The 13890-nt window shown below is 48.2% G+C and overlaps 1 protein-coding gene across 3 annotated transcripts in view; it reads right to left on the bottom strand.

The window, feature by feature from the left end:
• The window catches only part of GALNT14 (polypeptide N-acetylgalactosaminyltransferase 14), a 227353-nt gene extending 214137 nt beyond the window's left edge, over positions 1 to 13216 (bottom strand). Inside the window, exon 1 of one of the 3 annotated variants that reach the window (XM_024354279.2) lies at positions 12538 to 13216. In XM_024354279.2, coding sequence (XP_024210047.1) covers positions 12538 to 12666 — 129 coding nt within the window. In that variant the 5' untranslated portion in view covers positions 12667 to 13216. The remainder of the gene's footprint in view (positions 1 to 12537) is intronic. The other 2 variants (XM_016948294.3, XM_016948296.4) reach the window with 2 other exon arrangements.
• Positions 13217 to 13890: the final 674 nt, after the last annotated feature.

Below are 13890 nucleotides of genomic sequence, written 5' to 3'. Positions count from 1 at the left end.
GAGAAAACAGACTACACTTCACCAAGGACCTTACACGTGGCGCTCAATGCATATCAGCTTTCTCACCCCATTCTTCAGGAGAATGGAAGGAAAAAAGAACACTTTAATTGTGGCTCAATGTTTATTGACCCACAAATATGCTCAGTATGACTGGGGAAAATGGGAAGTCTTGGCACAGAAAGAAAAGAAATGCACATTATAAAAAGGACTAAGTGTAAAACGTAGAAAATATCATAAGTGCAGCTTATTTATGGTTAATAGCAGGTATTTGTTTTTGCAGCTAATAATCTAATTAGCAGTCAATCCAATACATCCTTTATTATCAGCTGATCCATAATTACTGCTCCATGCTGAGTATTTTCCTGGCACATGATCGCTTTCAACTCCTCAGCACAAACAACCAAATAATTGGTGGTGTTATGCTAAATACAGGACGATTCCTCTCTGAGGAGTGATGCTGCAGTTTTTAGCCATTCACGATGGCCTTTGTATTTTCAGCATCTGCTGGTTAATTCCTCACTGTCCTCTCTTTAATCAGTCTTCAGGTATTCCTAAAGCACCTTAACACTCTCAAAAATGTGATACTTTGGAGACTTCCTTTTTTAAAGTTTAACCCTAGGACCAGACACATTCCCAGTCATCTGTGGCAGGACAGCATTCATAAGGGGATGTCAGATAGCGGTGAAAGCACAAAATATTTCTCTGAAAATATTGTAAAGTTTTCTCTTTAAACATTGTTTTAAAATGACTCATCCTGAAAGAGATAGCTTCTGATGTAAGACTATTTCATCCAACAATTTCTGATCTAAACTGTTCACTCTGGGAAGCACAGTGAACCCAGGTTCTAAAGGCAAGTTGCAAAGGGAAAAATATATTCAAGTCCTCCCTTTCACAGACTCAACGTGGCTGTGAGGGGAGGGAAGGAAGCTTGGGGTGAGCATATGGAAGTTGAAAGAGGGTGGGTGCTCTGGAGGCAGACAGACCTGGTTTGGAATCTAGATCCCTGGCTTGCTTATAAACAGCATGATCTTGGATATGTCACCAAGCTTCCTTAAGCCTTGGTGTTCGTCACATGAAAAACCAACCTAAGAATGCCGGCCGTGCAGTGTTGTTAAAAAGAATAGATGACTAACTCGGAAAGCACCCAACACTTACTACAGGCTCAGATTGTTAGTTCTCTGCCTGTTCTTCTGGATGCAGAAACAAGAAGCTAGTGTTCTACAAGCCAGTAGCTCACTCACATCACATAATTCTATTCTCTGCAATCACACTTTCACCTCTTACCTATAACTCTAGGTAGATTTCATCCCAGATGTACCATGGGGCTACTATACCAGCCAAAGTCCTACTCGCAGTTCCCATTGTCCTGCATGCCCCTCCACTCTACGACCCATCATCTTCCTATGATCCAGCACATACTTTGGTTAGCTGGTGCTTGTGCCATAGCAGTTGCTAAATGTCTCTCTGTCTGTAAAAGGGAGTAAGACGTGGGTAACTTTCAAACCAAGACCTTTTCCAAAGACTTATTTGGGAAACAGAAACCAGTGGCTATATAAAGAATGGAAACTGCTAGGCTCTGACCTTAAATGAGGTGCTAAATTTGGAGTCAGGAGCCACACACTCAGTTCAGATCTTTCTTTTTGAACTTTTTATTGAAGTAGAATGCACAAAGAGAAAAGAACATGTACTCAAGAAATTTCACAAGGTGAACGCACCTGTGTAACCAGCCCCCCAATCAAGAAACTGAACAGTGCCAGTGCCCCAAAATGTCCTGTCCCCATCCAGTCACTTACCCCAACCCAGGTAACCATGAACTGACTTACAATGCCAGAGATGAATTTCGCCTGTTCTTGTACTTTATATAAATGCAATCACACAGCCTGCGGGTCAAATCTGGCCTGCCACCTGTCCTAGTACATCCTACAAACTAAGAAAGGATTTTATATTTATAAATCTTTCAAAATAATACCAAAAGAAGAATACTTCATGCGATGTGAAAAATATATGAAATTCAAATATCTGCTTCCATAAATAAAGTTTTATTGGAACACAGTGACACTAATTCATTTACATATTGTATTTCAAACTACAACTGCAGAGTTGAATAGTCACATCAGAGACCATATAACCTAAAAACAAAACAAAACAAAAATACTTACTGGCCCTTGACAGAAAAAGTTTGCCTGCTCTAATTCAAGTGCATGACATTCCCTAAAACACATAGCATTTCTGTTGGGTTTATATGTAGGAGTTGAATTGCAGGGTCATAGATGTACACATATGTTTAGCTTTAGTAGACACTGCCAAGAAGTTTACCAAAATATACACTCAATTTTAGGAGAAAAGCTAAAATCTGGAGCAGAAATCATAATTTCAGTTTTAAGACAGGCAGGGAGAATTATAGAGAGTTGATCTGAGCAAACGATTAGAAAACCATCAGGGCTTCCAAGTGGAGAGGGAAAATATCAGGGTCATCTAGGTTTACATTTCTTTTCATTCTTATTCCACACATAGTTTTTTAAAATGCAGTGTCCTTTAACATTGCCATGCTCGGGGGAAAAGGACAAGAGTAAAAAAGTCATGTTTCTGCTTGGGATCTTAGAGCAGAGCACCAACTTTATTGTTTAGGCCATGTCACAAAAACACCACCATGGGCCCAGGAGCTTACTGGAACTGCAGACAAAATATCCAGGAAGACATCAGCAGCCTCCTGATCTTACGCCTTCCTAAGTTTAACCACATATGTGGGCAGAGACTACATAACTCAAACCCAACCTCCAAATCCTCCACAAAGAGTCTGGTCCCTGTACTGGGTAGAACCAGCAGGCCACCAACTAGACAGAAATGAGGAGTTGTCCATCAGTTTTCAAGGCTAACCAGCAAGACATGGCAGGGTGCCCCCACATTAGAGGCATGGCCAGGACACCCCGGCATTAGAGATGCAGGCAGGGCACCCTCTACATTAAGGTGACGTTGGGTATCTTCTAAAGTCACTTCCTGGAGTCATTTCCCCAGGCACTTGCTTGCATTTCAAATAGGATGTGTTAGGTTCTTTCAAATGACATTTTTCCTCTTGGAAGGAAATTGCTTCCTATAGTTTAAGGACCACATTCATCAAGAAAGGGACTCAAACAGTTTGTGTCTTAACTCCACAACCCTGCTGATTTCTAACTTGGAGCAGCCTAGGAATGAACAGCACAGCCTCCTGTCCTGCCAGCAAACCCTGCAGGCCCAGGAGGGAGGTAGTAGCAGGGCAGCGTGGGCTCCTGGCTAAGGCCAGAGTCAGTACCTGATGTGGGGTACTTGTGGGGAGGGGGAAGGGCGGAGAGCCTCTCTCCACTTCTTTCACCACCGAGTCTGCCGTTACAGTCCCAGCTCTTCCCACTCCAGAAAGCAGTGGTCCCGTGGACTGGCCCTGACTGGCCCAAGCATGGGTTAAACTTGGCCTTTCCTAGAAGAAAACCCAAAGTCCTCCAGACCCTCTGGTGGCCTTCCAGAGACAAGCTCTATATTTCCCTTAATCCCTTTTCCAGTTCCCTTCTGTAAGTTAAAAAATAAAATTGAAAAAAAAAAACCACAAAGCAATGCTGGCGTTTCAGCAGAGGGAGGGCATCTTTTCTCAGCAAGTGCACTAGCTTTTTGTCCATATGAAAACAAACATATAACATACACATATATATTTCATCTTCCCTGGCAAAGGAATCTCACCTGAAGTTGAGCGTGGCTCTTAACAGAAACAGCATATGCGTGACAGTCAAAAGAGCGAGTTGAAGCCCACTTGCTGGTTAGGCTAGCTTGCCCAAGTCCCTACCCTGCTATCACCTCAGATTCATCACACTTCAGAAAATGAGAAGAATAATAACACTCACCTCACAAGGTCGCAGTAAGGATCAAATGAGGCATTTGTGGATATAAATGCTTTGTAAACCGTAAAACATCACACCAAGTGGTGGGGAAAAAAGCTACCTCTTATCTTCTTTTCCTGATTCACCCTTTAATTAGTAAAGTCTTTCAGCTAGCTCCTCTTCTGATAAAGACCACCTGCCCACCATAAGGACATTAGTCAATTCAGCACCCAGCTGGCAGCCATCAATTGGCCATCTATTAATAGCCAATTATCTGGGTGCCTTAATTAATCCACAGACCACGTGGCCTGATCTCCCTGAGATCCTAGGAAACAATAAGCCTGAAATACAGGCACCAGCTAATTTTTCAATGGCCATCAAGGAATCTGGCATCTATTATGCCTGCATGTTGCAGCTGCGAGAGATGGGCACATAAATATTGATTGGACCAGTCTCTATGGCTGGGAGGTGGGGGGTGGGAGGGACATCAGTGATTACTGTTCTCTGAGGAATAAGAGAAGCTACATAAATCTTCAGCCCAGACAACTAAGGAAGAAAATCCTTATTTCCAAACCATAGTGCAAACAGAGAAAAGAGACAGTTAACCTCTTTGGAGAGAGCTCGTCGAGAGAGTGGTCCTACTAGTTCTATAGATGTTTCAGGCTCTCTCCTTGCTTAGCATGCATGCAGATTTGGTTACAAGAGCAGGATCATTAGGAAGAAGACAGCCGGGGTGGTTGTTCTCTTCATCTGGGCATTCAAATCCCAGGGCAGAGACATGTGAGTGTGCCCTGCTCTCCTGCATTTCCTTGAAAGATCTCTGTAGTGCTTACAGTTAAGAAGACAAGTGACATAAGGAGAATTTAATTATTTTTTAAGTGCCTCATCTTGTCTCCAGGAAATGGCACGCAGAAAAGGCTTTGTACTTGAAACCAGCATTGTCCAGGATGCAGGGGATCAGATGGCTCTGTATTCCCAGCGATAAGGGCTCCTGCTGATAGAAAGGCCAGAGTGGCAACCTCCTTCCTTCAGGAAAGAACTAGCTTTGTGTCCAGAGCGGTGCTCTCAGAGGTGGCTGCTCCTGACCTTGGGGCCTGCAGGGAAGTGTTGGGCTTCTACAGAGCAGAGGGCAGAGGGCCAGCCACCACTGGAGCCCCTGTCCCAGGACCCTGGGGCTGTATAGCCAGGCTGGCTTTTCAGGGGACAGAAGAAGAATGTGAAGGGGAGGATGGAGCATGGACAGAACATCAGGAGGAAAGAGGATGCCCTGGGTGGCACACACCTCCCACACCACAGAGATGTCCCCTCCTCTGTCCCTCTGTCAGCCTCTAGCTCTCATTAGGCCCTGGGATGGCAGCAGCCACTGCCAAATGCAAAGACTGTCACCCCAGAAGGTCACATCAGGCCATTTATTCTGAAATACCAAAATACCAGAGCCAGCACATTGCAGGAGCTCCTGCAGAATTCCCCAGGGTACCTCTGTGTGTGTGTGTGTGTGTGTGTGTGTGTCTGTTGTGTGTGCCTGTGTGTGTATATGTGTGTGTTCATGTTCTTCGGTATCCCAAAGGGGTTCTTTCTTAATCAGCTCAACATCTGAGGACTGAGACTGATTTATTTTTTGGTTAATCTAGCATTTCTGGTAAAATAATTAAAAGTAATAGACACAGAGTATCTGTAGTATAATTATTTATAGCCATAAGGTCTCACTTCACAGTTATTCATAACTAACCTGAAAAGACTCAGACTGCTGGCAAGCAAGTGGGGGTCAGACAGTTCTAGAGTGAGCTGCTCCCATTTCACAGTCAAGGAGACTGAGCCAGGAAGAGAGGAATCTCAGTCACCCCTGGCGCTGCCAGTGGCCACACTGGCTGCCATGTCTATCAGGAAACTCAGGGAGTAAAACACACTTGATCTTGACATGATGGGAGCTAGAGAAGGTGGGACTCTCTCTATCTCCTGCCGCTTGTGTGCAGCATGAGTCTCTGAGGACCCTGTGAGGAAAAAGGCTCACACCCAGCCCAGGATAGATACAGGCAAGTGGCAGGGGCCTGCAGCCAGTGGTAGAGGGCACGGGCATGCCCAGACTCACTTCCCCAAACAGATGGTGAGTCTACGATTCTGGGTCTCTGGGGTGGAATGTTCAAAAGCCATGGCAGGGTTCACAGACTCCCCCAGGAGAGGAGCTGGGGATCTGGCCCTGCTTTCTAATTCAGATTATTTTCCAAAAAATGCATTGGGGACTTTGGGATGCTATAGAAGAGTGACAAAACTGCAAACATTAGAAATGAAACAAGGGCTCAAGCAATGAAGTTCTTCAAAAACTGGTTCCTGGATGTCTGACAATGAATAAGACCACTTTAGAAAGCTGGGATGGGGAGGCATGGTGAAGGATGTAGGCACAGGAGGTAAAATCAGATGGCATGAAAACCAAGCTGTGCAGGAATCCTGGGCTTCAGGCGTCAGCCCACGGCAGCCTTATTCCGTCCCTGTTCAGTTTATAAATGACCTCTGATGAGTGGAAATTAGCACTTTTAAATGATACAACCAGATGGGCAGCCCTGAAAAAGGTTAGTCTCTGGACAGACTGGGGAGGCTTGTGACAGGGCCATTAATGGATCTTCCCTTCCTGCTTTGCCCCTCTGTCTTCTCTGATTTGAGTAGGTATCATTCTGTGCCTCTGGGGAAGTTTGAGAGAGGAATTCCTGGTATTTCTTTCCAAAAACTATCAGGTCACTTTGGGAAACAAAGGTTAGGGAGAGATAGAGCTCCCCAGCCTGACTAAAAGAGATTCCATCTGCAGGTCCCTGGGACAGGGCCTCCTGCAGGGACCTGGGGGAGAGAGTGGGCTAGGAGAGTGAAAGGAAGCTGGGACACAGCACATCCGCCACTGACTCAGCGCTGACAACCAGAGGCCTGGACTCTGGGCCTTGGGACAACCCAGAATAGGCCAAAAATGACCCACGGTGAATTTCTCACCATACCCATGGGATAGAGGCTCAGTGTTTTTGTTTTTGTTTTTGTTTTTGTTTTAGAAAAAGCTTCTTGACATCTAGGAAGTGACCACATACGATTTCTTGACTACCTGGGATTCCAACCTGCCATTTGCATATTTCTCAGTCACTCACAAGAGCCTCTGCAGGAGCCAGCTGTGTACCACCACCCAGACACCTGCTCCTGGGAACTGCCTTAGAATGGAAAGAAAGCACAGCACCTTGTACAGGCACCCGCACAGCAACTGAAAGGATGAGCATGCATCTCATCATGGGCTACTTCTGGTCATGCCAGAGTCACACTGAAATTGCCTTTGCAAAAATTACAACAATGAGAAAATTGACAGTGAAAGAGAGCTGACCTAACAGACTCCATCTTGCTTCTAACTTCCAAGCTGTGTTTGTTCAATCCTGGGTGTAGGCTGCACTAACTTTGGGAAGAACCCTGAAACAAAAATGAAAACAGCCGTTTGCCAAAAGAAACCCCCATCTTGCCTGGGGGCCAGACTGCCTTTGTAGGACTAACGAATTAGCCACAAGATTAAAAATGATTGTTTAGGAGTCATGCAGCTGGAGGCCACAAAATTCTAAACCTCCCCAGTTGCTCCTAGGGATAACATCACTACTGTGAAACCTAAGATTGGTGCTTGAGATATTTTTCAGATCCTACACTGGGTGGATCAGCTAGCGCCACCCAGATCGATAAACTGGCCCATCTGGTCTTGTGGCCCCCACTCAGGCACTGACTCAGAGGAAGAGGACAGCTTTGACTCCCCATGATCTCATCTCCAACCCTACCAATCAATACTTCCCACTCCCTGGCCCCCTACCCGCCAAATTATCCTTAAAAAAAAACCCAGTCTCTGAATTTTCGGGGAGACTGATTTGAGTAATAATAAAACTCCAGTCTTCCATTCAGCCACTCTGCGTGTATTAAACTCTTTATTGCAATTCCCCTGTCTTGATACATTGGCTCTGTCTAGGAAGCGGGCAACAAGAACCCATTGGACGGTTACAAAATTCCCTGGACAGAGTCCAATATGCACATACCGAGTATGAGTAGATTAATAGGGTCTCTCTCTAAAATTTATGACTTTTCTTAATGAGAGAAATTATCTACTAAATGAGGAATAAAATAACAGTGTCATATACTTAAGGCATTGGTGGGATGCAAATGTTACAGGAAGACAAGCTATTTTCTAATGGTGTTTGTTGTATTTCTAGTACAGCACCAATACACTTACATGGGCCAGAGGCATTTTATTCAAAGCCTTTACATTTCCAATACCTTCCTCGAAAATTACCCTCAGGCCTACAATTCTTTTGCTTTTACTAAGCCCTAAGCACCTGGACTATATTTAGTTTCTTGGAAATAAGAGACAAATTTGCTGATATTTTTAAAATTTTAGTCAGTTATTGTATGATTCTCCAAACGGCAAACAAATGATAGGGAGAGAAGAAATTCAAACATTTTTCAGCTACTTTTAAGTGGCATAGTATTTACCATTCAAATACAGTCTGAATTAAAACACTGAATTTGCTACAGGATTTTTCAGTTAGAAATTAGAGCTTTGCTGGATAATTGGGGGGGGGGGGAGGCAGTAAAAGAATGAAATTAACATTAAAAAGTCAGATTTAAAGAACTCTTTACTTGAGCTATTAATAGAAAGAATCAGCCCTTCTTGAAACTAAGAAAAAAGTCTAATAAATTTCCTTAAGCCAGGAGTGTAGCATGCCTTCTTCACTTCACTTGCACTGGGGCCCAGCGACCAGAGATTTCATTTCATCCCACCCTCTTTGGAGCTTTGGAGATCCTGTCACTAGGTGAGTGGAGACATTTCCTAAGACCACGAGGAAAAGAGAACAAGGGCCTCATGGCCCAGAACCAGAACCTGCCTCTCCGAAGGCAATCTGCTCCACAGAATCTAAGGGTCGGGTGGTTCCCCAGGCCAGGAGCACTTAATACAGCTCTCTCCAATGTCTACACCTTTCCCAACTTCTCTGAATACATTCAAAGGAAGGGAGCCCACTCCTCTTGCTTTGGAAGAAAAGCTGTCTCCCTCACCCATGCTGGAAAGATGCCTAGAGGCCTCAGCAGGAAGAAAACCTCTCCAAGGCTTCAGCATGTCCAAGGCAAAGAGCTGTCCCCATGATTACACGCTAGGAAAACCTAGAGCACGGAACTCACTCAAAAACCAATTTTTTTCCCTATGATAGATGGAAGTCCCATCTGAATTCCTACTGTTGAAGAAACAATCTCTGCCCTGGCAAATGGCCTCCTAAACCAACGCCTCTGCAACCACCCAACACAGGGACTCTCCTCATCAGGGTGTGCTCCGTCCAGTGAGGGGAGCCTCCTGTGCCCCACATGGTGCCTTCCAAGGGCAGGGGTGATGTCCCTCCGCAGTAGCTCCTGCCTTAGCACCTCCCTTACACAAACCCCCTGGGAGCTCTCCAAGGGTGAGGATCTAGGGATGAGCCACGGGAGCTCTGGGAAGTGGGTGGGGAATTCCTGCTGTCAATTCAGGCAGTCTCTGGGTTTAACGGCATGGAAAAAGCAAGCAGTGGGCAGTTTCAGGAGGGATCCCATTCCATTCTTGTCCTGATGCTGCCACTTGGACAGCTTGGTTAGCTTGGGCCAAATTTTTCACCTCCTTAATGTCATCTGCATAAAAGTACTATCTTGTCTCCCTTGTGCAGTTGTGAGTATTAAATGAACTAATATATGTAAATGGAGTCTGTGAATTTGTAAAGCTCTATAGAAATGCTGGTGGCTGTTATTTAATATGCACGCATAGGCTTACATGGGTTAGGTCCATAAGCACACTCAAGAAGAAAATCATTTGACCATATTTACATGCAGCCAACCAAACCACGATCAACAGACTTGGTATTCTTCATCTAGCTCCCAAATGCCACCCATCAATAGGCTGCTTCAGAATCACATGCAGCCCTGGTAAAAACAGTAATTCTAGAACCTTCTCCCAAACTCACAGAGGCATAATCTCTGTAGTAAGCCCAAAAATCTGCGTGTTAATGGAGCTCACCAGGTGATTCTGACATGCAGCCAGGTTTCGGTACCACTGTGCTCCTTTGGACATGTCATATAAATTTGGACTTGTCATACAAAGTCACAGGGAATAAAACTGTTCTGGCGTTACCTAAGGAGTCTCTGTCTTTCTTCCTCTCTTCTCAGGTACATACACACTAAGATACAGAGGGACATACATACAAGGGAAAAACAGGAAGAAGAAAAATACTAACAAAAAAAAAGAAGACACCTAATAGTAAGAGGTGTCAAGATTTTCTAAGTCTATAAAAATTCATGGTTATAGAAGGATACAGAAAATGAGGAAAAGAAGGAACAAGATGTTAAGACAAAGAGCAACTGGTTCAAAACTAGAAAACTTCCTCTTTTGTGACTGCACAGTACGATGTCCTGACTTCTGCTACTAAACCACTCCCCACCTTGAAGTACCACTCATTTGTTGGTAATTCTGCCTCATCCTGGAACTTATGTGGCCCCCCACCCCCATGCCAAAGGACAGGGACACAGCGTGCTCATCATAGCAGCCCCCAAACCCAGCACAGAGCCTGGCATACAGCTGCCTGTGATAAATGTGTGCTGAGCACACGCCAGGATAAGAAGAGGCAGGAGAGGAGGAGGGACAAAGAGTGCGCAAAGAAAGAAACAGGTCTCTTGTCCCAGATCCCTGGTGTAAATTAAGAATAAGCAAGCTTAAGGTAATGAGGGTCGAAGCAAAACAGAGAAAGTTCATGTCCCTGCAGGTATCACTAACTACATCACAGGGAGCAGAACCACCTAGGGAAAAAGAAGAAAAGCTCTCCAGATCTATGGGCAGGGGCTGAGTGAGAAAAGTGATCTGGTGCTATTAAAGGTGGTTTGAAGTCATCAATCTGGCCTCGCCACCTCACTGCCTGACCCTCTCCAAGAGTCCTCACACCCACAAGATTCTACCCCACCCAGCCCCTACACACCTCCCTAAACTTTATCCCTCCAACCTCCACATACTTTGTGCTCAAATTATGCCAAACTCACACAACGTGCTGTGTCATTCCTCTGAGCCTGTTTCATGCAGTTAACCTCTACCTGGAATGCCCTTTCTACCTACTGACAAACCTGTTTATCCTTCTCAGCTCAGCTCTGTTATGTCCTCCTCCTCCAGGGAGCCCTCAGGCTCCCATGACACCCAGTGCACTGAACCCTCTTAGCCCTATGCACACCTCACATCCTGGTCCAATGATGAGTGAACTCCTCTCCCCCCAGAGAGTAAATTCTCTCTCTCTCTACCCATAGCACCTAACACACTGCCTGAGCACACAATAGGTGCTAAATAAATGCTTGTTGAAATCGACAAAGCATTGGCAAGATTCCAGAACATAAGTGCTAGAAGACTTGGTTAAAAAGGGGAAACCGAGAGGCAACTTGATATACTGGAAACCCTGAGCGTGGAGGCTGGAGTTCAAACCAGTAGAACGACTTAAGGTACGTGACTTAAAGACCCTGAACCTGTTTTCCTGATCTATGAAACAAGCATATTACCACCCAACTCCTACAACTACTTATGAGGAAGGCACCTACTATGCACCTGGCACACAGTAGGCCCTCTGTACTGTACTTAACTGGTGAGACGGCACCTCCGGCCCACATCTTCCTGTTTTTCAGTCTCCCATTTCCGACCATAAGCTCCTCCAAGGCTTTTGCCCAGACCCCTAGACGACTGTTCTGGACCCAGTTTATAAAGATTGCTTGGCTGGCCAGGAAATCCCCCAGAGGCCTCCTTCCGTGTCCCCGGGCCAAATCTGTGAAGAGAAAACGGAAGGCTACCATGTCACGAAAAACTATGATCAAATAAATTATTATGCCTTTTCTCCTATTGATCTGCCTTTTGTCAACTGATTTTCAGTGAACCTTCGGAGAGCCATGGGGAAGTTTTCCCTTTGCCCCTACAGGGCTCTGAATCTGAAGGTAAGAGTGAGCCTATAGGGGGAACCTTCTGGCTCCCTCACAGGAACTGACTGAGCAGGAGTTGGAAAAGCCACTTGGATTCCCATTTCCTCAACTCCCCGCCAATACCAAGGCGTCTGTTTTTACAGGCTCTTTCGTGGTGTTCTGGGCACATTCAACTTCCAATGCAGCTGAGAGGGTCGGGAACAGTTAGAGAACAGGGGTGGCAGCCGCCCGGGAGGCTGCAAGGCGCTCGCCCGCAACGCACAGGCGCGCGCGGCGCACCCGGCCTCCGGCCTCCCCAGGTCGGGCCTGGCAGCTGCGGGAAGGAGGTCAGCGCAGCCGCCACACTTCGCCCGGGCGCTGGCCCGACCCGACCGCCGGCGACCCTCTGGCAGCGCCCGGAGACCGCCAGCCCCTGGGCCGCCCGTCCGCAGAGCCCCCTCCGCCCCGGGACCCTCGCGCGCAGCTCAAGTTGGGAGCCCCGCTCCGCAGGCGAGCGCGCGCCCACCACCCACACCCACTGCCACTCATGCACACCGCGGGTCCGGAGATGCCCCCGAGCGTTTTAAAATCCAGAAACATCACATGGTAGCCACATCCGGCGGCTGTTACCTGCTCGCAGCACCCAGACCCTCGCCCTGGTTTCCCGGGAGCCCGCAAACCCGGCACGCGGGCTGCGCGCCCTCCCGCAAGCCACCGCTCAGCGCCAGCGCGCCGGCAAGCCGCCTACCTTAGGGGTCTGCACTTCAGGTCCCGTCGGCACCTCCAACTTCCTCTTGGTTACCCAGAAGAACAGCAGCACCGTGATCCAGAGCACCCCGAAGACTGGCAGAACCAGCCGACGAGTCAGGCGCCGCATGGTCCCCTTTGCCGCTTCCTCTCCGCGGCGCTACGTCCCTGGGGCACCCCCCGGCGGTCAGGGTTGGCGGGGCAGGAGTCCTGGCGAGCGCCTCGCTCTGGGGAGCTCTAGACCCAGGATCCGGTTGGAGGGGCGGCAGGATCCTGCAAGGCGCCCTTCCCGCTTCGAAGAGAAACGAGCCTGGGTGGGGGGGGTGCAGGGCGACCCGAAACGTGGCAGGGAAGGACCGAGGGCAGCCAAGCTGGACGCCCGCTCCAGCGGGAGAAGCGCGGTGGCTGCCGAGATGTTCCCCACGCCGCCACCGCGGCTGCCGCCGCCGCCGCCGCCTTGCCCGCTGCCGCCGATAGGGAAACTGACTCGAGCAGCGAGAGGGAGGAATCCGAGGCTGTGCCAAGCACCCCGGGAGGAGCACGAGGGCGGAGGGAGTGAGCAGGGAGGGCGGGCCCGACAGACAGGCCGACTCGGAGCGGGCCCAGGTGGGAGTGAGCGGGGCTCTGAGAGGGGGCGCTACCGCCGCCCGCCGACCGAAACGCTCGGTGCTGTTGCGGGGCCGCCAGCGCCAAGCCCTGGGCGCAGCTCCCAGACCATCGTGGGTTGGGGCAAGGCGGGGCGGGGCGGGAGCGGTGCACTCGGGATGCCCGCCACCCCCAGCTGCCAGCTGGGACCCAAGGGCCGGCCCTCGCCAGGCGGCGCTGTGCCTGGGAGGACTTTCCCGCTCATCGCGGGGGCTGCACGTGGCGTTGAAGCCGGGGTCCCACCCCCAATGTGCTCGTCCTACCACAGCCAGCGCTGGGATTCCAGGGCGCCGGCAGGGCTGCTGCCCCAAACCCGCGGTTCACTTGCCTGGCTACTGAGGGCCAAGGCCGCGGTCAGCCAACTCCCCAGGGTGTTTCTATGCCTGCCTGCAGGTGCCTGGTAACTTTTTCTGCTTAATGGAAGGAAAGCTGAGCTGGTCTAACTTTAACTTTAAAGATATCCTTTGAAAAATTAAGGCGCAATTATCACCCATAAAGGTTTTCTCTCCCTGTAAGCATCAGGGCTTTGTGCTTGCAAGAAAAGAGGTCCAAAGTTGGAACAACCACATGGGATTCTTGGAAAGTGACCCTGGGCAGGAGGATACTGGGTGTAGAGGGTGATCTTTCAAAAGCCCCTTTTCCCAAGGGCCTTTGGGAATTGTATCCCCCTCCCACTTGCAGATTAAAACCGCTTGGATGTAGAAGCAAA

Source organism: Pan troglodytes, chromosome 12 (assembly GCF_028858775.2).
Source record: "Pan troglodytes isolate AG18354 chromosome 12, NHGRI_mPanTro3-v2.0_pri, whole genome shotgun sequence".
Lineage (NCBI taxonomy): Eukaryota > Metazoa > Chordata > Mammalia > Primates > Hominidae > Pan > Pan troglodytes.
This window is presented reverse-complemented; position numbering and strand designations above follow the sequence as displayed.